The following is a 23,988-nucleotide window of genomic DNA, read 5'->3' on the forward strand; positions in this document are numbered from 1 at the left end:
CAATCCAATCCTTATTGCTATATTTTCTTTGTTAGTAGGAAAAATTGCATCTCTTTCTCCTTCCTATATAAACTTATTACAACATTCGAAGCTTCACAAATGAGCCTAAAATCACAAGAATGAATGCGGTAGTGCTATTGTTGGTTTCTATCTGTGTAGTCTTGTTGACAGCAGAAGAAACAGACCAGTATGATTCGAAGTTTGACAACATAGATTTGGAAGAGATTTTTCGAAGTGACAGGCTGATCAAAAATTATCATCAATGCTTCATGGAAAAGGGAAATTGTACTCCGCAAGGTACAGCAATTAAAAGTAAGTGTCATCCCCATCAAAAAGGGGATTCTAAATTATGTCCCATACACTATCATCCGTCAATATTTAACTGACATAAAATGATGTTACTAATAATTTCTTTTCGATTTCAATATTCTCAAAACTTGAGATTTTTGAGGGGTTTGTTAATGTTTTCATCAATAGATCAACTGCAGATAGTCTAGTTACTCAGGGATTTGTAGAATATAGGTTGTTATACAGACTCTTTCTTCTTTCGAAATTGGTGAATCAGATAGATGACTGATTTTGGTAATGGAAGGCGAGGCTCGTTTTCATTGTAATTATTTTATTTCTACCTATTTTCCTTTAACTGATTCTCAGATGCAAACCCGCTCAATAAATAGACATTCGAAATCGTGATGATTTTTGATCATATCAATTTTCATTTGGATAAAAAAACATTATATTATATCCCCATAGCCTGAAATAACTTAATGGATTATTATAAATAATCAAGGAGAAAAATTCACTCATTTCTAATTTTTTAGAAATGCTGTCTCAATGAATGAATGATAATTCAGCGGAGAGATTTTTTAATAGGCTAGAATAAATAAATGTTGAATTGAATTTTATCTAGATATTGTTGTCAATGCTTTTGCGACAAAGTACCTACTCGTGTAGGTTTTCATAAGTAATTGCACAAGTGCATCAAAATTACCGATAATTTTGCATGACAGCGTGTTGTCATAAAAACTGCATGAGTTCATTTTCATTTTTGGAGAAAGAGCCCGACACCGAAGGTGGAGGGCTCTTTCTCCAAAAATGAAAATAACCGAATGCAGTTTTTCAAAGAAAACACGCTGGAATGCGAAATTATCCGGTCATTTTGATGCACGAGTGTAATTCGGGGGAATATTTCCCGAATAAACTGTATCATTACTTGTCAAACTGATTTAGAATGGAATTGCCATAGATTCGAACTGTGTAAGATGCATAGAAACTATGCATCTATGAACAGAACAATTATCGCAGTGCAGTTTGGCTTCCTACAATGCAATTATCGCTGTAATTTTCGATAATTGTTCTCCAGATACATAGAATTTTTGACAGGAGGGAAATATTCGTAAGTAATTGCACAAGTGCATCAAAATTACCGATAATTTTGCATGACAGCGTGTTGTCATAAAAACTGCATGAGTTCATTTTCATCCACCTTCGGTGTCGGGCTCTTTCTCCAAAAATGAAAATGACCGAATGCAGTTTTTCAAAGAAAACACGCTGGAATGCGAAATTATCCGGTCATTTTGATGCACGAGTGTAATTCGGGGGAATATTTCCCGAATAAATTGTTACATTACTTGTCAAACTGATTTAGAATGGAATTGCCATAGATTCGAACTGTGTAGATGCATAGAAACTATGCATCTATGAACAGAACAATTATCGCAGTGCAGTTTCGCTTCCTACAATGCAATTATCGCTGTAATTTTCGATAATTGTTCTCCATATACATAGAATTTTTGACAGGAGGGAAATATTCGTAAGTAATTGACAAGTGCATCAAAATTACCGATAATTTTGCATGACAGCGTGCTGTCATAAAAACTGCATGAGTTCATTTTCATTTTTGGAGAAAGAGCCCGACACCGAAGGTGGAGGGCTCTTTCTCCAAAAATGAATATGACCGAATGCAGTTTTTCAAAGAAAACACGCTGGAATGCGAAATTATCCTGTCATTTTGATGCACGAGTGTAATTCGGGGGAATATTTCACGAATAAACTATTAACTTGTCAAAATAACATAGATTCCATAGATGTCATAGATTCGAACTGTGTAAGATGCATAGAAACTATGCATCTATGAACAGATTAATTATCGCAGTGCTTTTTCGCTTCCTACAATGCAATTATCGCTGTAATTTTCGATAATTCGTCGTACTTAGCGTTTGAAACCATTCATAGCTCAAAATTCTGAGAATAGTCACATTTTGATCAAATTCAATAGTGCTCTATTCGGTAATCGAGCGCTCAAAAAAGTAAGAACACCAGGGACTGTATTCTCGACAAGTGATCTTTCAAAACGTATACGTTCTTTCAGTGCTCTGCACACTGAATGAACGTATACGTTTTGAAAGATCACTTGTCGAGAATACGGTCCCAGCTGGTTATCAGAGGAGTACTGCAATAAAGAGTTCTAATAATAATAATAATACTACAACGCGGTAAAGTCCGGACAAGTAGTTCTACGAGACCATTTTGTATCTTCAAGTATCCCTAATAAATGGTTTAATGGTTTGAAGAAGGCATTTGACCTTATTGTAGTTTTAAATCTATCACTATCACTGCAAACTAATATATTCAAAGTAGAGCTGGTATTGAGAACAACATAATATTTTCAGCAACATAAGGCGTTCTATCAAGGATAGTCGTAGAATGTTGAATTGTTGTAGGTGTTTGCTGGAAGTACAGAAGACTGCTGATTGAACTAAAGGTCTTTAAATGAAATTATTGCTAATTAGGCTAAATGTTTATGATTTAAAATTCTCTCTCATTGCCAAATAATCAAAATGAAAAAAAACATTTCTTTTTATAATGACACTCATTATATATATTAGCACCGAGCATACAAACTTGATACAAAAAAATATCATTAATTAAGACAACATGTTTTCAATATGAAATTGTGAATCGCATAAATAAAGTAATCAGCTGAATCAAGTAGAAAAAATGGTATACTTTTCCATAAATAGGATCTTTCAGTCATTTTTCCTCATTAATATGAGAAAATGAATTTCGTAGTGTTTGTATCACTGCTCAGTTTGGCAGCCGTCTGTGTTTGTACAGAAATGTATAGTGCTAAATTCGATAAAATCGATTTGGATGAGATTTTCCGAAGTGATAGATTATTAACGAATTATCATGAGTGTTTCATGGAAAGAAAGACCTGTACGCCTCAAGCAAGTTCTATCAGAGGTACCTATGTGGATGTAGATTCTACCATTTGTTAATAATGATCACTTTTCTTCCTAAGAATCACTGACTTAAGCCAGGAGCATTTGAGCGCTCGTCATTTCATCCGACCTTGGAGACACCATAATCGTATGTTGGTATATATGTGGTCTCCAAGGGTTCAATTGGCGCATGTATGAACGAGTGCACGAAAGCTTCTGACGCATTTTCGCTATTCCATTCCATTCTCGTCATTTCGATGTTCTGCTTGAATTTCTTTGGTTTGAATGAAACTATCAATACAAAATTTCGCACGAATCTTGAAGTTGTTATTCTGTCGGTTATTATATACCGGCAGGGCCGGTTCTACATGTGTAGAAATTCAAATTACCAAATGAGATTCAATTCAGTCAGCAACAGCAGGAAGGAATACCGACAAATTTAAATAACATCAAAAACCATAAAAGGTCCGCATTATACATTATACCTACTCATAAATATCCAGATGTGGCGTGATTCCCTCATAGTGCTGTTTACGAGTTATTGTCTTGAAAAAAACACATGCACTCATCAGGCTTGTCGGCGTTCCCTTTACGTTGCCGAATTTTATGACCACTTGGGGTTCTGGATTATTTTCTTTTCAATTCCCTAATCAGAATGTTGATTCCTCAGAAGATAATGCAAAATATCAGAAAACGATTCCATTTTATCACTTCCAACTGATACTTCTCAAGAAATATAAGAAGTTTTATTATTTCATACGACATTCCATTATTTTATAATATTCTTCATTTTTTATATCAAATTAATTAGTGTTGGGCGTGGGCGCATTCAAATAAAATAATGGTTCATTCGCATCATCCGATTGTTTCACTCGATAATCTTAAACAAAAAAAAACAAATTTTCAAGTTTTTTATAAAATCGAAACTGAGCTAGGAACCTGAGACTGCAGGGAACACTCTAGTCTAGAGGGACGGCAAATAATGGAGGGCGACATTATCTATATTTATTGGAAGAACGATTTAAATAATTTTTTTTTTATTTGAACGAATTTCACTCATGATTTTTTTTATCAAATTCACTTATCTTAAACATATTTGCATCATGAATAAATATTCATCATATCAAAGAAAAAAAAACGAAGGATCTGAAACCTGAACTCAATCCATATATTTTATCATTCATTCATTAGAATTCAGTTGAGCACGTTTATCACATTTTTATTATATTCCACTTATCGTGAATCATCTATTGGTTTGAATTTCTGCCTAGGGCGGCAGCTTGGCTAGCGACGGCCCTGTATACCGGGTATTGAAAAACAAAGTTTCAATATTCTACAAGCTGAATAGACAAAATATGTGAAAAAATTCATACTGAAATGGGAATTGGCTTCCAAAATATTGAAACGTATTTTTTCATCACCCTAGATACCTAGATGGAATCATCGACTCGTGCAAAGTAATTCGAACTAGCCTAAAATTCGAATATTCTGAATTTCTTCAACTATTGTTGCTTTCATTTTTGAAAGAAAATTAAAGGTGAAAAAAGGATTTAGTACGTTGGGTATTGTAGAGAATATGTTATGAAAATTAAACAAACCTTATATTGTGCACACATTTATCGCAAATCGAAGCTTGAAAAAAGTACAAGATTGTGTTTCATTTACGAAACGATTTACAATTTACAACGGTATTTCGCTCAGTGTAAAGATGTCTAGAAAGACGTAATTTGCACATGAACGAAAGAGGGCTAAATACCACCTCACTTCAAGTCGGTGCTTTTTCCATTTTTATTTAATTGATTCGAGACCAAGAAATAGACTGTAAGATTCTTCATTTTCTTCAATGTTTACAAATTTCATGTTGGAAAACTAATTTGTTCGTCCAAAATTCATATACAAGGAATAGAACAGCAGAAATTATTTTCTCTAATTCTGTGGTTATTCCGTTCATTCTTCCACATCTTGTAGAACAAAATCGTGCGAGAATATATCAGAAACGCACAGTTTTCATGGTTATATTTTATTATTCTATGTTGGTACTCCGAACTTTCCGCCACGGCTTTATCTGTCAATTCATCAATTTGCCTTGAAGAAATCAGTTCTGCCAACCAACATTTTTCAATGCAAAAATCACTAAATTATATTTATGGAAATATTTCATTAATTTCAATGAAAATGCAATGAATTAGAGAAAATAATGTATAATACTCGTACAGAAGGCTCATTCTACCACTCGTTCATTCCAAGACTCGCCACTTCGTGGCTCGTTTTTGAATTTTGAACTCGTGGAAGAATATCAATGCCTTCTGCACTTGTATTATAAATAACTATTCTGTCGTACTCATTACGTAGGAAAATATAAAATATGCATAACAAAATTAATTGTTGAGTATATTAACTGATCAATTATAGACGGTGGTTTTACTTCAAGGCTAGTTGAACCAGTCCTGAGAAATGATGACAAATCAAGAATCAAGGCAAGGTTCACGTTCGTCTGACTTGAAAGTCAATGAAAAAAAAAATCAAATAATAAGTATTAGGTATAATTAATCAGTGAGATATATCAGAAGTCTTTGTTGACATCTGTGTTATTATTATTTACATAGAACAGACCCATAAAATGTATTTGAATGGACAGATTGATTTCATTCATTCAAAGAAATATCTAATAAGGTATTTCTTTGTGAATGGAATCCTTCCATATCATAGTCACACGAATTTTTCACACCCTGTACACGAAATATTCGTTTTTTTGTAAGGGTATCTCGAAAACTATTGACGCTAGAGGAAATGTAATAAGTCCAAAACAAAACCAACCTATGAATTTTCTGCATACCTATTGAGTTTTAATTGAAGTCTTTTTAGATAATTATCATTTTTAATACTGAATAACTCACCTATTCGAAGTCGTATTCAAAATCGATTATTATTATCGATTCAAAATTTTCAAAGATGAACCAAATAAGTGTTTTTATTCCTACTGAAATTTTCAGTTTACATTGTGAAATGTAAAGAATCCAAATTGAGAATAAAAAAATACTGGAAATTTCACACAAGACTCATTATTTCTTTTATCATGAATAATATTCAAATATAAACAATGTTCAACGAGGAGCAACTTTTGAAATAGAGAAAGAAGTATCCATCATTTCGAAATCTTACTTACACCGACTAGACAGAAATACAGGGTGTATCACTTTTAATCGTTAAAAATTTAATGGGATAGTCTTCTCGTTGTCCTGATTCGGAAAAATGTATATTATGTACCTCTATCTCGATCCCTAAGAGAGATACAGGGTGATGAAGTTCAAAAGAAAAAATCATTTTTATGCAATAGCTTCCATAAAAAAGCTTGGATTCAAACGAAATTTTGTATGCCTACCCTACTCCCTAAGGGCCATTTTATGAAGATACTTTTGATTTCGGGGCAATATCAGAGGCGTGCAATTCGGTCACATCTAAATTATTTCGAAGAAAAAAGTTTGTCATTGTTATTTTTAAGGAACAAATAAGGCAATTTCGAATTCCTGGTTTGATTTCGAGTAAAATTTGTTTTCACAGAACAAAATTCAAAGTTTCTGTTTCAGTAATAATTGGATTTTTTGAAAGTCATGCTGACTAGAAATTAGCTACAAACCTACAAATCAAATAGAAAATTTGTAAAAAATCGAGAGGTAACGGAAAATAGATATGACATCATAGCATATGTTCAAAATGCAGACTGTCAGCCACGATGCATTTCTGACAATGGCGAACTAATGAATTAACTGCATCTTCCATCATTTCCTGAATTTGCCTCAGCTCAACGCAGACATCTTTTATTCGCTGGATCAGCTCGTCGCGAGTTGTCACAATAAACTTTTTCCTTAATGTAACAAATAATCAGATCGATTGTTTCAATATATCTTTCCGAAATATTACCGAATTCAGTTCGTGGCTGACTAAATTATGAATTTGTAGCCAATTTCGAATTAGAACGTCTTTCGAAAAAACTAATAATCCCTGAATCTGGAATTTAAAATTTTGTTCTGAAAGCAAATTATACTCCAAATTGTACAAGCAATTCGATATTGCTTCATTCAATCCTTCAAAATTACAGTGACAAACTTTTTTCTTCGAAATTATTTAGATGTGACTGAATTGCACGCCTCTGGTGTAGCCCCAAAATCAAAAATATCTTCATAAAATGGTCCTTAGGGAGTAGGGTAGGCATGCAAAATTTCGTTTGAATCCAAGCTTTTTTATGGAAGCTATTGTATAAAAATGATTTTTTCTTGTGAACTTCAACACCCTGTATCTCTCTTAAGGATCGAGATAGAGGTATATAATATATATTGTTCCGAATCAGAACAAGGAGAATATCGCATTAAATTGTTAACGATTAAAACTGATACACACTGTATTTAATTCTGTGACTAATCCATTCATTCTTTCACACCTTGTAGAACAAAATCGTGCGAGAAATTTCAGGTTCACAGAAAATCCTAAAGAGCTGAAATGCTAATGGAATAACTGAGAACCAATTCAAATATCCATACCAGATTTCCATCATCTTTTGATGAATAGAACGCAAGATATGGAAAAAGCAGGAATATTGTGCATGCTCAACGCGCATATTTAATGGAGAATAGCTGGATCTAGCCAAATCCATATCAAATTGTATTCAAATCGGATAAGAATTGTAGAATTCAATGATACGTAGATCGACACAGACAGGCAGGCAGTAGGCAGTTTCGTTAAACTCGAAAGCTATCTGATTCTACATTCGGTGTTTCTGGTCGGAGAATCGATAAATAATGCATATATTATTTCGTAGTGTTCATGGTAATACCAAGTAACTAACTTCAAATCGAAAAGCTGGAAAAAAATTTCGATTTCCAAAAAAGCAAGAATTCCTGTTACAGTTGCAGAATAATGGGGGTTTTTGAATTCAACCATAACACCTTTTAGGTACTCTTTAAAATCGCTAGTAGGAAGAATTTCGAATACGAGGTCAAACAAGCGAGTTTTTCAGCGTTATTGATTAGGACAGTTAATCATTTTTCAGTAATAACCACAAAATCTAAAAATAATAGGCCAAATAGGCCTGTTTTTCCATTTGGATTGTCTAGGAAAAAAGCTCGAAATGTTTCTAGGTCCGATAGTTCTCGAGATCATTGACAACAAATTTTGCCCAGTCTGTACATATAAAAGTGATCTTTCAGAAAGGATCTTCTTCGAAATATTCAGGAAGTAGCTTACAATGTTGCTCATCTGAATAATTTTCGTTATACATATTATGTACTCTATATTTGGTTTTTATAATTTTTTTAATTTTGAATATTAGTTATAATGCCCATAATGACAGTGTCATCTACTGTATTCAGATCTTTTAAATTATCATTATAAATAGGAATCATCAGACTGATGAAAAATTACAATTTTATAATTCTGATCTGATGGGTTATTTCAACGAATTCAAAGTATACTGTTGTATTGAAATGGAAATAAAATAAATAAATCAAAATTTCACTTTCACTTTGTTTAATTTCTCTTATAACGAAATTGAATTTCTTCCAGAAAATCTGCCTGATGCCCTGAAGACCGAATGTTCTAAATGTACAGAGAAACAAAAGGAGAATGCCAAAAAAACCCTGAATTTCCTCTTTGATGAAAAACCAGATTTATATAAAGAATTGGAAGCCAAGTACGATCCTGAACAAATATACAGAAAGAAGAAGGAAAAGCTGGGTAAATTCTAATCCTATTCCAGCTTAATTTAGTTATTTCAGACAAATAACTGTTGGTGAAACATATTTTGAATAATTAATCACGAAATAAAATTCCAGTTGAGGTATTCTGTGTATTTTCTTCCTACCTTGCTGAGGTATGCGTACAAGCACTCGGCGAAAATTAATATTTAGTTTGTCAAAAGATTGGAAATGTTGGTATTCCACATAATTATACGTGGGTTGATTGTGTCAAACAGAAATATTGAAAACTCTCCAAAAAAGTATTAAGTGTAATAAAGTGAGTGTCTACTAAATTTAGGTAAGTTTTTGCTTAATGCAATTGAGGATTCTATATTTGTGTAATATTAAATGTATAGGGGATTCGCCTCCAAACGAAAATAAATTAATTGTATTGAATATTGTCAAAACTCAATATACCATGTCAACCTTTCATTAAAAAAAAATTATAATCAAAAAAAGAGATGCCTCAACTAGCTTTAAATCAAAGGAATCTTAATGAATAAGATATCTTCTAGGAAACTACACATAATGATATACAAGATGTATATTATGTATTACTTTATACACGTACCAAAAAAATCTTATTATTATTTATAAGGTGTACTAAAAAGACTCGTAAAAAGACATCCATTATTTTATCATGCGAAACAAGGCTTTAATTAACATAATTAAAATGATCCGATTTAGGTCAAATATGCGCCGTTTTGTTTGATAACGTGTTGACACCAAGCTCCCTGAGCTTCTGGCTCACTATCGATGTGTGGCCTGATTGGACAAAATTCCTCTTCAGCTGGCCGCTTCTGGGCTATTGCTTTCTTCAATCGGTCTAATTTTTTATAGTGCAGTTCCGAGATAACTAAACTAATCACAAAACTACCACAGAAGTTTATGTAGTATATGAAATCTCATACTTCTAAGGCCATCTAGAAGAACCCGATCGGACTAGTACAACGCGAGATCCAGTTAGCTAAAGCCATCTATAGCAAAAAATAATGTATTTCTTTATACAACACCTTAATATTGCCAAATGTACAAGGTGTCTCAAAAGAAATTTTATAAAGGGTGTTTTTTTCGAGGTTTACAACTTCAAGTTGGCATTACTGTTCAAGATGGCGACCGATTTAACAGCTGTTAAGTGATTTATTCTCAGTTTGGCAATTCATCATGTATGGACTCTTGCCTGAACAACGCTTGCAAATAGTGCAATTTTAATTCTGAAATAATGGTTCTGTGCGGAATACGTATCGCGCACTACGTCCATTCTATTTTGTTTAGCGATGAAGTGCACTTCTGGTTGAATGGCTACGTCAACAAACAAAACTGCCGCATTTGGAGTGAAGCTTTGCCTCAAGTGTATGTTGAAACACCGTTACATCCAGAAAAACTGACTGTTTGGTGCGCTTTATGGGCTGGTGGAATCATTGGTCCCTTCTTCTTCAAAAACGATGATGGCCAGAACGTTACAGTCAATGGTGATTGAGCCATGATTACTAACTTTTTCATTCCTGAATGGAACAACCATGATGTCCAGGAGCTGTGGTTCCAACAAGACGGCTCGACATGTCACGCAGCTCGTGCCACAATCGATTTATTGAAAGACACGTTTGGTGACCGCCTAATTACACGTTTTGGACTTGTGAATTGGCCTCCAAGATCTTGTGATTTAACACCGCTACACTACTTTCTGTGGGGCTATGTAAAGTCATTGGTCTATGCGGATAAGCCACAAACCCTTGACCATTTGGAAGACAACATTCGCCGGGTTATTGCCGATATACGGCCACAAATGTTGGAAAAAGTAATCGAAAATTGGACGTCCAGATCGGACTACATCTGAGCCAGCCGTGGCGGTTATATGCCAGAAATCATATTTAAAATGTAATGCCACCAGATTATCTTGCGGATATATAAAATTTATAGCAATCGAATAATCCATCGTTGTTTTATTGCCATTTGAAGTTCTATAGCTCTAAAAAAAAACACCCTTTATTAGTTTAGCTTATTGTGTCAATGCAATAATCCGGAGGAGCGCGGAGTATATTTCAATCGGTAGCCTAGCTCCTAGAAATCTAGTTGCTATGTAGAGTTTCTCGGAATGAGATCGCGCTTTTTGCGTATGGAATTTCACAAAAATGAAAATTCTGCAACTGTAGCGCGAATGAAATTCTCCAATATTCGGGGTTCCGCCAATTCAATAATGAACCAAGCATTCCCTCCATTCAAAAATGGGTAAAAAGTTTTAGGATAGCGGTTAACACTAGATAAAGCGAAACCCGTGTGGGAAGCAATGTCATCACGAGGAATTATCGGCCCTTACTACTTTGGAGATGAAAGGGGCGTGAAATTAATCTGAATTCATAGCGTTATCATGTCAGATGAGTTTTTGATGTCTGAGCTGCAGAACTTTTCTGGCTATAACCTAGAATATGGTTCTTGTAGGATGGATTAACTTCACATATGTCCAACGTGCCTTGTCATGAGTTCGAGAAAAAATTCCAGGCAAATTAATCTCCAGTGAGGATGTCATTCATTGAGTGATTAAATGCCTAAGGACTTTTAGATTGAATAAGCGTCGTAAACTTAAGAATAGATATAAGTATCAAGGAATAAATTACTAAATAGTTTATTTTCATAATTAATGAATATTTTTCGACAAAATGGCTTATTTTGTTTTTCGCTCTTTTACATTCAAACCTCCTCTTGAGACACCTTTTATATTTTTCACCAAACAGCAACATATCTATTTTTGAAAAATATTGGGATTGATATGGGATGTTGTGAAGATTATAATATATCGTTAATCTATTAGAATTATGAGCACACACAAACATTGTGAAGTGACCTTCAAATTGAGGTGTCACATGACATATCACACCAATGACGTCATCTCTTTCGCATGAATGTCAAAAATTGAATAATCGGAAATATAAATTGACATGTTTCAGCATTTTCCACAAAATTTGTTTTTTTGGAGGAAATGAATTTATTCCATACATTCGCACGTAATACAGTCGGTAGAACTTGAAAGTCATAGACTACTCCACACAGTTAGAAATTGCGGTTTTTGCTCATTTGAAGTTATTCCTCGATAACTCTTAAAGTTTCATTTTAGGTAAAGGGTTTTCTTGAGTAACAGTCATTATTTTTATGCTTAGAATTGAATAAAATAATAAAAAATATATATTATAATTTGAAAATACATATTGAGTTTTGATGAATTTGTGTTGTCCAAGTTCCTGATCTTCTGATTCACACCCTCTATATTTTTGGTCCAAACCACGAATAGTCTTATTTTACTACATATTTGCAGAATCAAAATGAATGGAGGCTTTTTCGAAAAAAAAAAAAAATCTGCAAAAATAACAAAAAGTATGAGTTCTCGCCGCCACCATTGTTTTCATTAGAATCGCATTAACTTATGCACAGTTGAGTTTATAGGTACCCAAGGTATGTCATATTGCTAAAATTGTTATCAAAAAAGCAATACTATTTATAGGTGTGCCATTTGAAAAAAGGAAGTAATAGTCTTTTTTCGATATAATCAGAAGTTGTAGAGATCTGAAAATATTTTAGGGAGGAAGATCATTGTCTTAACACCAACATACAAATTTTCAGCACCAAATTATGATTAGTTTTCCATAAACATCTAATATGCAGTGAATCACCCTGTATACTTGGTCAAACTTTAATATTTCAAAATAATGTTTTTTGATCAGTGTAAAATCGATTCTGAAACGTGTTGTACTAACGAAATGAAATCTATCGAAAATGCCCAACAGTATTTCTCAAAGTTTCTGAATGATTCTAAATTAAATAGGTTTCCCACAACTGTGTATTCTAGCGATGAAATTTCAGTTAACCCGCAAGGAGTTGAATATTCCTCCTGAAAATACAAAGCAACTAGTCCAAAACAATGGAATACACCCTAGGATCTTGTAGTCGATTTAAGAATATAATATTCCTTACTACAAATGACTCAATAAGAGCTGTTGACTTTATGAGATGCAAATGATTCGGTTCGGGTTCAGAGAGTATTTGTGTTCAATATTCTTTTTCTTATAATAGGCCTTAGTCCTGTTGATTATCGACCTCTTAGTTCAGAAGGCGTATTTGCGATGTAGACTGCCAACTTCGTTAAATATTCGAGCTAAATATATCCAGAGAACTGAAAAAACAAATTTCAATATTCCTACACATGAGTCTGAAGATGTAGGAGATTTGAAAAACTTATGGACTTTATTGAAATACTTTCAAGAACTGATAATATTCTGAAAGTTATTCAACATGGTTTTAACTTGCTGATCGGGTATTTTCATAGAGAAGCAACATGGCTTCATCAGTAAAAAATCGGTCAAAATACTATTCTGTCGTCGTATAGATAATATTATCATTTCAAAAGTTATCACTGAAAAATTTCAGGTTGATAGCGTTCATACTGACTTTCAACGAGCTTCCGACTTGGTTGAATTGGTTCATTGGTTGCTGATTGAAAAGGCTTATGTGCTGAAAGAAAAATGAAAACAAAAACACAAATATAAATAATAAAAATCAGGGGTCTAAGATTGGAACCCTGCGGGACCCTAGAGGTCAAGCTCACAAAGGAAGACAACACAGCATCAAAAAGTACCGCTTGGGTCGATATTCGATATGATTCCCAATGATCCTGCCAATTCTTGTTGCATTTTGACAGTCTTGATAAATAAAGGCATCCAATTCTGCATCTTCGAAAACCTTCTCTCTTCCACCGCCATGCTGGTCTTCGACGTCGAGATCACCGTTCTTGAAGCGTTGAAACCAGTCTCGGTATGTTCTTTCACTGAAAGCGGCCTCACCATAGGTGAGAGCATTCGATGAGTCTCAGCCGTAGATTTTTTCATATTGAAGCAGTAAATCAATCCGCTCGCAAATGACGAGAATTTGGCTTGGGAGCTGACATGTTCAATCGAGAATAACTCTATGATGCAGACTCGAATCGACTAATATTTCGATGGCGTTATGTTTAAAAATACCTAGGCTCATTGTATGATATCTGATATCTATTTATTTCGAAGACCACTTACCACTACAGCTATATATTGCTAAAAGGCGGAAGCCAAGTTGTACACCTAATATATACACTATATATACTATATAGTATATACAGGGTGTTCCTAAATTGAACGTACAAACGAAAAGGGGAGATTCCTTAAGTGAGTTTAAGAAAAAAAAGTCCCATAAACATGGGGTCGCAAACGTTTCGTTTTCGAGATACAGAGTGTTGAAGTTTGAATTTTTTGAATTTTTTTTCTCGGAATCGTTGGTAGATACGACAAAACTACAAGAGACCAAAAAGTTCAGTATAAGAACAAAGCTTTTTTTCACATTTTTTCAAATTAACAGTTGCTCACCAAAAAAAAGTTCTGCAGAAGAACAGGTGGCAGTGTTCCAGAAAAAATATCACCCTGTAGATCTTCTATCGAAATTGCCATGTCACGTGGTGAGAACTCGGTCTAATTTTTACAGTGCAGTTCCGATTTAACTAAACTGATCACAAAACTACCACAGAAGTTTATGTAGTACATGAAATCTCATATTTCTAAGGCCATCTAATAGAACCCGATCAGACTAGTACAACGCGAGATCCAGTTAGCTAAAGCCATCTATAGCAAAAAATAATGTATTTTATTATACAACACCTAAATATTGCCAAATGTACAAGGTATCTCAAAAGAAAGTTTCTATTAGTTTAGCTTATTGTGTGAGTGCAATAATCCGGAGGGGCGCGGAGTATATTTCAATCCAGAAAAAATATCACCCTGTAGATCTTCTATCGAAATTGCCATGTCACGTGGTGAGAACTCTCAAATGTAATATCTATGCCAAATTTCAGTTGAATATCTTGTGAAGTGTAGATACTATGAGAAAAAAACTTGAAAAAAATTCAAACTTCAACACTCTGTATCTCGAAAACGAAACGTTTGCGACCCCATGTTTATGGGAATTTTTTTTCTTAAACTCACTTAGGGAATCTCCCCTTTTCGTTTGTACGTTCAATTTAGGAACACCCTGTATAGTGTATATACTATACACTCTATAGGTTAATAACGGGTGTTTTTTTTTCGAGGTATATAACTTTCAGTTGGCATTACTGTTCAAGATGACGACCGATTTAACAGCTGTCAAGTGATTCATTCTCAGTTTGGTTTGGCAATTCATCATGAATAGACTCACACCTGAACAACGCTTGCAAATAGTGCAATTTTATTTCGAAAATAATGGTTCTGTGCGGAATACGTATCGCGCAATACGTCCATTTTATTTTGTTTAGCGATGAAGCGCTCTTCTGGTTGAATGGCTACGTCAACAAACAAAACTGCCGCATTTGGAGTGAAGCTAATCCTCAAGTGTATGTCGAAACATCGTTACATCCAGAAAAACTGACTCTTTGGTACGCTTTATGGGCTGGTGGAATCATTGGTCTGTACTTCTTCAACAACGATGATGGCCAGAACGTTACAGTCAATGGTGATCGGTATAGAGCCATGATTACTAACTTTTTCATTCCTGAATTGAACAACCATGATGTCTAGGAGCTGTGGTTCCAACAAGACGGCGCAACATGTCACACAGCTCGTGCAACAATCGATTTATTGAAAGACACGTTTGGTGACCGCCTAATTTCACGTTTTGGACCTGTGAATTGGCCTCCAAGATCTTGTGATTTAACACCGCTAGACTACTTTCCGTGGAGCTATGTAAAGTCATTGGTCTATGCGGATAAGTCACAAACCCTTGACTATTTGGAAGACAACATTCGCCGTGTTATTGACGATATACGGCCACAAATGTTGGAAAAAGTCATCGAAAATTGGACGTTCAGATTGGACTACATCCATGCCCGCCGTGGCGGTCATATGCCAGAAATCATATTTAAAATGTAATACCACAAGATTATCTTGCGGATAAATAAAATTCATGTCAATCGAATAATCCATCGTTGTTTTATTGCAATTTAAAGTTCTATAGCTCTAAAAAAAAACACCCTTTACAAATATATGAGTGGTTGTCCAGAATAATAGCCTCTGGTGTACATTTTGTTGTTAAATGAGCAGGAATACACAAAGTAGTAATATTTCTGGAAGAATAGTGATGGAAACCTGATATTTTGATCTTTAATTGTTCATGTTAGGTACTCCAAGTAAATTAAACATTGATATATACCGCTCACTGTTTCAATATTTGCGAACGGTGTCCAATTATATATGTAATTTTCAATTGAAAGACAATAGTTTCGATTTCGATTTACTGCTGATTAATTCATAGTCGAAATCAATTCTATCAAGCCATTGTCCTTCATGTCCCAGTGGCCTAAATGAATGTCAATATCGGTTGCCAATATATAGGCCATGTTTATTGACCTGCAATGAATGTCACCTCTCCTGGAGATAATAAAAATTTCACGAATTCGTTGCAGAGACTCATTGTGTGAAGTTACTCCATCCTGTTGGAATCATGTTCTTTGGTTATAGCCAGGAAAGATGCAAACTCATCTTACATCCTCAATTAACACTCTGAATTTACGTTGTGTTCACTTCCCTTTCATCTTTAAAAATGTTTTACCTCGAGATGACATTGCAACCCATACGGTTAGCTTTGGCTAATGAAGGATTTTCTGATGCCAGTAGCTACAGCTTTGATTATTCGTGGCAATCAAGGTGAAAATGAACTTCATCCAAAATCAAGATGCTGATAAAGGTTTGTATGCAATCAATTGCCTGCCTTACGAATTCTATCATCTTTATGGCAGTTTGGGGTTTCTTACATCAGTCCAATTTTATAGAGGTGCAGATTTAGAGCTTTGTGCTGAATGTGATGTGTAGCGATGATCAAAGCAGAACTTGCAAGCTTTCTAATGGGGAGGTCGGGAACATCACGAACATAGAGATCAACCCGTTCCAAGTTCTTTTCCATTCTCAATAACCATGGGCATCTAGGTTTCGGTATATCTACTGTTGGACCAGTCACCTTTTTTTTTCATTTTCGAATGAGAGAAATGCTTGGCACATCATTGAGTGACGGAAACCTGAAATATCGGATAAACTAATTTGCGCTAAAGTTGAAGAATTACCATTTTTATAGAATTCGCATTCGCACAACGCGCGAACCACTTCCGATAAACGCTCCATGGCGATTAAATTCCCAAGAGACAGGCTACCGATTGACATATTTCTCGCGTCCCTTAGAATCGTTGCGTTCACGCAGTAAGTTAAACAAATATAAACTTTATTTGTTTCTCATTTGTAAACGTCAGTTTCCAAAAACACAATATTAATCAAGAAAGTTTATTTTATCAAGTCACTAACTTGTAAAACTGACAGTTAACTTGCAAAATTTTTACAAGTTAGTAGTATTATTTACATTAGAAAATTTTGTTTTATCGTCATATAACGTATTTTCCCATATCTTCTACATCATTCATGTTTAAGGAGAGAATTTCGTCACATCGACAACATCCAAAAATCCCAAATATTGTTACAATTTTCGCCAGCAACCACTGGTCATCAGAAGCATGTAAAAGAAATTGTTCAGCCTCTTCTTTACTTAATACCTTGGCCTTTTTTGGCGTAAAACGCTCATTTTTTCGTTTCAGAAACGCTATTATCTTTTGAAATCTGCAAATGACAACTAAACGTCATATTTTTCAATAAATTTTTTAAGTAAAACAAACCTGCAAACTGGGGCATTTTCTTTCATTTCTAAGCAGCTTTTCAGCATAGACCATTTTGCCCATAAAGTATCAGGGCTGAATCTAGCTGATTCAAGTAGACCAACAAAACATCTTCAGTTACCCCAATCACACTATTTTTGTTTTGCCACTTTTTGAAGTCGTCGTATTCTCGCTCGTACCTTGAAGCTGATTTTGCAGATAATAAACTTGAAGCTACACTACTGGATGCCTCAATAATTTCTTTCGGTACATTCATTCTCGCTTTCGCCAAAACAAATGTAAAGAAAAATAATCATGTTCATGGCAACGCTTCCATAGCTTACATAGACTTATATAAATAAATGTCTATGATAGCTTACGACATTTGAGACAAATTATTGAGATTTTTTTGGAATTTATCTAACCTTTTTACAAATGGGAAACAAATGAAATATAAAACAATACACGCAAGGTAACGGGTTTTACTGGCTCAAGGAGGTAACTGACTCGCCTGCGGCTCGTCAATTATATCCTCCATTCGCCAGTAAAAACCCTCTTACCTTGCTAGTAATGTTATATACTATTCCTTTGAGCCACCTTGTATCTGTTAAATTTTCACTTCAATTTAATTATATTTATTTTGAAGACGTGATTTTTACAACATTCCGCATGAAATTATTATTATTATTTTATATTCACTTGGAAAACTCTACGGAAAGGATCTGTGGTTATAACTGAAACAATATTTTTTTAATGATATTCGATAACTCTTAGTCGAGTATTTTTCGTCGACGAAGTCTACCGCATTTGGGGTCCTAATCTACCCTAAAAATATTAGGTTTTAATTTTCTGCTTTAATATGTAGAAATCTGCGGCTGGGGCTCATCGATTACTCTCAAATACATATGTATGGTGAGGTAGTCATTTGTGAAAGAATGTGCCGAAAGTGGTTCCAACGCTTCAAGAACGGTGATTTTGACGTCGAAGACCAGCATGGCGGTGGAAGAGAGAAGATTCTCGAAGTTGCAGAATTGGAGGCAATACTTGATCAAGAACCGTGTCAAACGCAACAAGAATTGGCAGGATCATTGGGAGTGACGCAACAAGCAATTTCAAAACACCTGAACGTCTGAAGGTTATGACTCAGAAACAAGGAAATTGGGAGCCGTACGTGTTGAAGCCGAGAGATGTTAAAAGGCGTTTGTTTGATTGTAAACAGCTGCTTGCGAGGCAAATATTGGAGGGATTTCTGAATCGCATTGTGACTGGAGACAAAAAATGGGTTCATTACGATAATCCTATGCGCAGAAATTCATGGGGATATGCTGGCCATGCTTCCCCGTCCACGGCCAACCGAATATTCACGGTTTCAAAGTCATGCTAAGTATTTGGTGGGACCAGCTCGGCGTAGTTTATTATGAGTAGTTAAAACCGACTGAAAAAATAACAGACGATCGGTATCGAACGCAATTAATGCGTTTGAGCCGTGCCTTAAAAGAAAAACGGCCGCTATACAACGAGAGATATGATGAAGTGATTTCAAAGCATGACAATGCTCGACCCCATGTTGCGAAAGTGGTCAAGACATATTTGGAAACGTTGAAATGAGTTGTCCTACCCCACCCGCTGTATTCTCCAGACGTTGCTCCCTCGGACTATCACTTGTTTCGATTAATGGCATACGGCCTGGCTGACCAGCACTTCTAGTCTTATGATAAACTGAAAAAAAAATTGGATCGATTCGTGGATCGCTTCAAAAGATGACCACTTTTTTCAACGTGGAAATCGTACGCTGCCTGAAAAATGTGAGAAATTAGTGGCCAGTGATGGACAATACTTTGAATCATAAATATATTACCAGGTTATTTTTTTACAATAAATTTCGAAAAAAAAAACTGCAGAAACAAAGTTGTACGCCTATGTGTCAAGTCTCTAGCCTTTTTTTTTTCAGGAGACCAGGAGTTATCGTGTTCACCACGGATTCGTCATCAGTGAATCGAACTTGATTATATGCGAGCATTCCCTTTCCTAAATTTGAAAATACCAGACATTGTGACGAAAAAGAAGATCGGTCAAACTTAATAGAGAATTTTGTGCAACTGCATCAGTTGAATTTGGAATCTGCATATTCTAATGTTGAATCCATACGAGAGCTCTCTTCAAACAATATTAAGCTTGGATGACTATGTTTGTGTCCTGATATCCTTGATTAAGCAACCCAGGAATTCATCCAAAAAGCCATCGAAACAATGTTCCCTTGTAATTCTGACCGTTCTCTGGTATTTTCATTTCCCTTTTGAAATATGCATGCACAAATTGGATATTAATTAGAGCTTCTGGAACTTTTAAATATCAATTATGAAGGATGAGGATATGTATGTGTTTTATAAACGGATGGCTCGAATCATGAGAATGGCTAATAAAGGACAAAATAAAAACTATTGATGAAAGCAATAACATAATAGCGATGATAAATGTTTTGTCTATTTCAATATCGTAATGAGTTCATCCGTACTGAAAACAGTGCTGTAATGAACTCATTGTTTTCAGATATATTTTTAGTTTTGTGGTTGTCTAAACCTAAACTGACATTCGATCCTATTCAATTTCAACACACTTCAATGAACTAGTTTTCATTTTTTTTGTTAAGGATCAATTCTAAAAATTTAAGTGAAATGAAACAAAAATGTGGAAGAATCATTGAAATATCTCCAGAAATGAAAAAGTTATGGGACTTTGAATTTGCGCTTGGAAGAATAATTTCATAGTCTAGTGTGTGACGTCACGCCACTTACACGAGGCGACTGGTATTCGCAGAGTGCTTACGAATTCATTGGTGTACAATCACTTGTGCCGTTCGTGTCGTGTTTTGTTCGTTACACAATGGCTGAAATAAAAAAAAAATCCTACAAATATTGTATTGTGCCTATGATGTGCAAGCACGACAATTAAAAACCCCAATAAATTGTTTTTTCATGTGCCAAATGACATGAATCAAAGGAAGAAGTGGTGCAAATTAATGAGGCGTGACTTAATTGGACCTAAAACTACTTCATATGTGTGTGAAGATCAATTTGATGTAAGTACCTATCAGTACTAGCTGTCTATTTCTGATAATAAAAATACTAAGGTGTTAGTTGGTTTGAAATAAGTTATTGAGTAAAAATAACTTTGTCCTTTCACGAAGCCTTCTTCCATTATGGTGACATAAAAACAAAACTCGAGTTAAAACTACACTGTACAACTACAAACGGCGTGAGAGCCTTGGCGCGGCTAAGTATTTAAACGTAATTTATGGTGTAGCGATCACAGGCAAGTGGCGTGACGTCACAGACGAGTCGGAGACCTAAGACGTTCCGCGCTAAAATACGTAAATTTAAATAATCTATTTCTCAGTCATTTATTGATGGATTTTCAAATTTTTTTTAATGATTTATCAGTTTTGCTCTATATTTTAATTCTATCGTGTCAAATATAGTATTATCAACATCACTGAACTAGTCCATTGTCAAGAAAATATAATTTGGATATAGTGAAATGATATGCAACATTATTCGCGATTTCTCTCTATTTGTGGGGTGTTTAATCGATTTTGTGAGACATAATTCGCGAATTCAATGCATAATTATAAATTACTTGGAAATTCGAAACGGACGATTCAAATTTAAATTCCATAATCTGTCAACGTACAAAATACAATACAAAAGTCACTAGATGTATAATCTAAATTTTTCATGGAATTTCGATAATATTTCACGAAACTTGACTGAAATAGAGAAAATTACGTCTAATTCTCGTTGCAGAAGGCTATTTCAACCTCGATTCCAACACTCATGCGTTCGAAAACTCGCTTCTACGTCGCTCGTTTTTGAATTTCACATTCGTGTTGGAATCGGAGACTATTCTGCAATTTGTTCTAGAATATACTATTAAGCCACTTATTTTTTTTCTCAGAGAATGGTAGTCTCCAACAGATTTCAGAATGAGAAGAAAAATTCAAATAATCTGAAACCCAAATTTTAGTTTAATGAAAAAATAACATGTGATTTTATAAATGAATATATATCCAACAGAATATTTCAGTTCAACTTATGCAGTATGATTGAAAGTTCGAAAAGTAAATAATTTCAAAAACGGAGCAGAGAGCTCATTTCTCAGTACATGCTGGGTATAGATAATGCTGTTCAATTGTTTAATTAGTGACCGCTATGCGGAAGCCAATCCAAATACTCATCCACCGAGATACCGAGGGCTACTGAAACCTGTTGTGATGAAAGGAGTTATGGCTTTATTTATCCGTTTCTTTTGTAAGGAAAAAATATGTATTTCGTCTTTGAAACATTAATCTTAACATGATGACTTTCACACCGCTGGTTGATTGTTGTTGAAGTAAAAAAGAGAAGTTGCTGGATGTTTTCTAGAATTTTAGATTTATATTTCAGATGATATTTGGCTCATCGGCACAAGTTATGAAGGTATTATGCAGAAGAATAGTTGCCATATCGTTTACGTATATTACGGTCACTTAGTTTTTGATTGGCTGAGCCTAAATATGGCGGCTTTTTGCTTACATCCTCCGTTCACCTGATTTTTGGGATTATTTTCAAAATGAAAGGCCCATTTTATTAAGCCACTGTAGTATTCTTCAATCAAGTAAATTTGTTCTGTATAACGAGTGTTCATTAAAATAACATCAGGCTCAATAATTTTGCTATTGACGTGTGTCAGTTCAGTCAATTGTAATCTTAACTTCTATCGTTCTATGTTCCCATTCGCCATGTTTAGGCTCAATTTGAACGAATTGTCGCCACTGTGCTTCACCGATTCACTGTAACGTATACCACAAAAAGTAGTGGCCCCAGTATGCTTTCCTGTGGAATCCCTCTACCTATATGAGACAAAGCAGATGAATACTCGGAATACTTGACACTGATGGAAACTTGATTTCCTCTTTTTTTGTGCAAAACATGCTTTGATTGAACATCCATCACTTCCATACCCAAAATCTTAGGTAGCTGAAATTTCGGATGCACATTGCCAGGATCATAGGATGATCATATGATGCATAGGCATCATGTACGTGTTTCGGAATACGCTTCTAATTATACAGGGTCATTCAAAATTCGATGAGTTACCAAGACCTACAAAAACGGTTGAAAGTGTATTTCTTCAAATGGAATGCCCTGTTTATTTTGAAAATTACTGAGAGAGAATTAAATATCCTTCCAAATGATATATATTATTATACTCCTAAACCTAGATTGTAAGATTTTCGAATTAGAAGCAAGTTTCTATGAAAGTTACATTAATTTGCAATATTTTGTATTAGGTAACTTTGAAATTAACTAATATGAATGGTGGCGATTCAAATGAAGTTTTGATGAAATTGTTCATTTTCCATGGAAAATGTGACCAAATTTCAGAAAGAACATACAGAATGAAATATGGTATCCCTTAAAAAATGAGATTTCATCATATCGACGAAAAAGTACATTGTATCGATGAAATGAAGTTGATTATTGCTATTCTTCAATACAATGAACTAATTATGAAATCATTCAAAGTGATGAAATTCCTCTCAAAATAAAGATACATATCTCAATTGTTTAAAAAATATATTATGAGGCAACATTTGATTTTTCGAGAAAAAAGTTTTTTTTGTTCACCCCTGTAGATACATAACAAAAAAAGAGTAAAGGAGGACGGTGTCTGAACATTTATGTTCATGAGATTCAGGCTACAATTCGAAAAATAGTTGTTTAAATCGGCCAAAAAACTACAAACTTCGTTGAGATTTCGTGCATTTTCCTAATTTTTTCGATGTGTATATATATTTTTGTGATTAGGTATAGATTCTCTCTTGAGATTTTGCCTGTTTATGGGCAGTAACCATTTCAAGATTCTTCTTGTAGCATTTTTCTGAGGCGCAAAAAAAAATTCAAATTCTATTGAATCCAATATTAATCCTAACGCTGATGAATTAATTACCATTTGAAAATTTTTTCAATTTACAATTCCGAAATTGAGTAGATCTTGAACTTGAATACAGGTTATGTGATGAGTGAATGAGTTTTTAATTTGTAACTGTGAATAGTCTTCAGGGTTATCGCCAATACTGAATAAATTCAAATCAGCTGTTCAGTTTCCATTTCAACGAAATTAATGCGAATTTTTTTTTGTGACTTTTACGGGAATTTTGTTTTACCGGTCGATACTCAGAAGTAGTGGTTTGACCGTACGAAAAACAAGTTTTGGAATATTATATCCTTGCGTCAAACTCGATGATTTTTATGAGATCAAAGCAGGCATCAGGGATTCTCCTGAATCTGATTTATATATAAAAGCA

The 23,988-nt window shown here is 34.5% G+C and overlaps 1 protein-coding gene across 2 annotated transcripts; it reads left to right on the forward strand.

Annotated features, from left to right (window-relative positions):
• LOC123684261 (ejaculatory bulb-specific protein 3-like) lies at positions 1 to 9,060 on the forward strand. Of its 2 annotated transcripts, none has more exons than XM_045623447.1 (2): positions 1 to 312; positions 8,784 to 9,060. In XM_045623447.1, exons 1-2 carry the CDS (start codon positions 120 to 122, stop codon positions 8,963 to 8,965), a joined length of 375 nt encoding a protein of 124 aa, XP_045479403.1. In that variant the 5' UTR covers positions 1 to 119; the 3' UTR covers positions 8,966 to 9,060. The 2 variants fall into 2 exon arrangements, with proteins under 2 accessions (XP_045479403.1, XP_045479411.1); XM_045623455.1 differs by lacking the exon at positions 1 to 312 and adding an exon at positions 3,038 to 3,246.
• The last annotated feature ends 14,928 nt before the right edge of the window (positions 9,061 to 23,988 follow it).

This window comes from Harmonia axyridis, chromosome 1 (genome assembly GCF_914767665.1).
Source record: "Harmonia axyridis chromosome 1, icHarAxyr1.1, whole genome shotgun sequence".
NCBI lineage: Eukaryota > Metazoa > Arthropoda > Insecta > Coleoptera > Coccinellidae > Harmonia > Harmonia axyridis.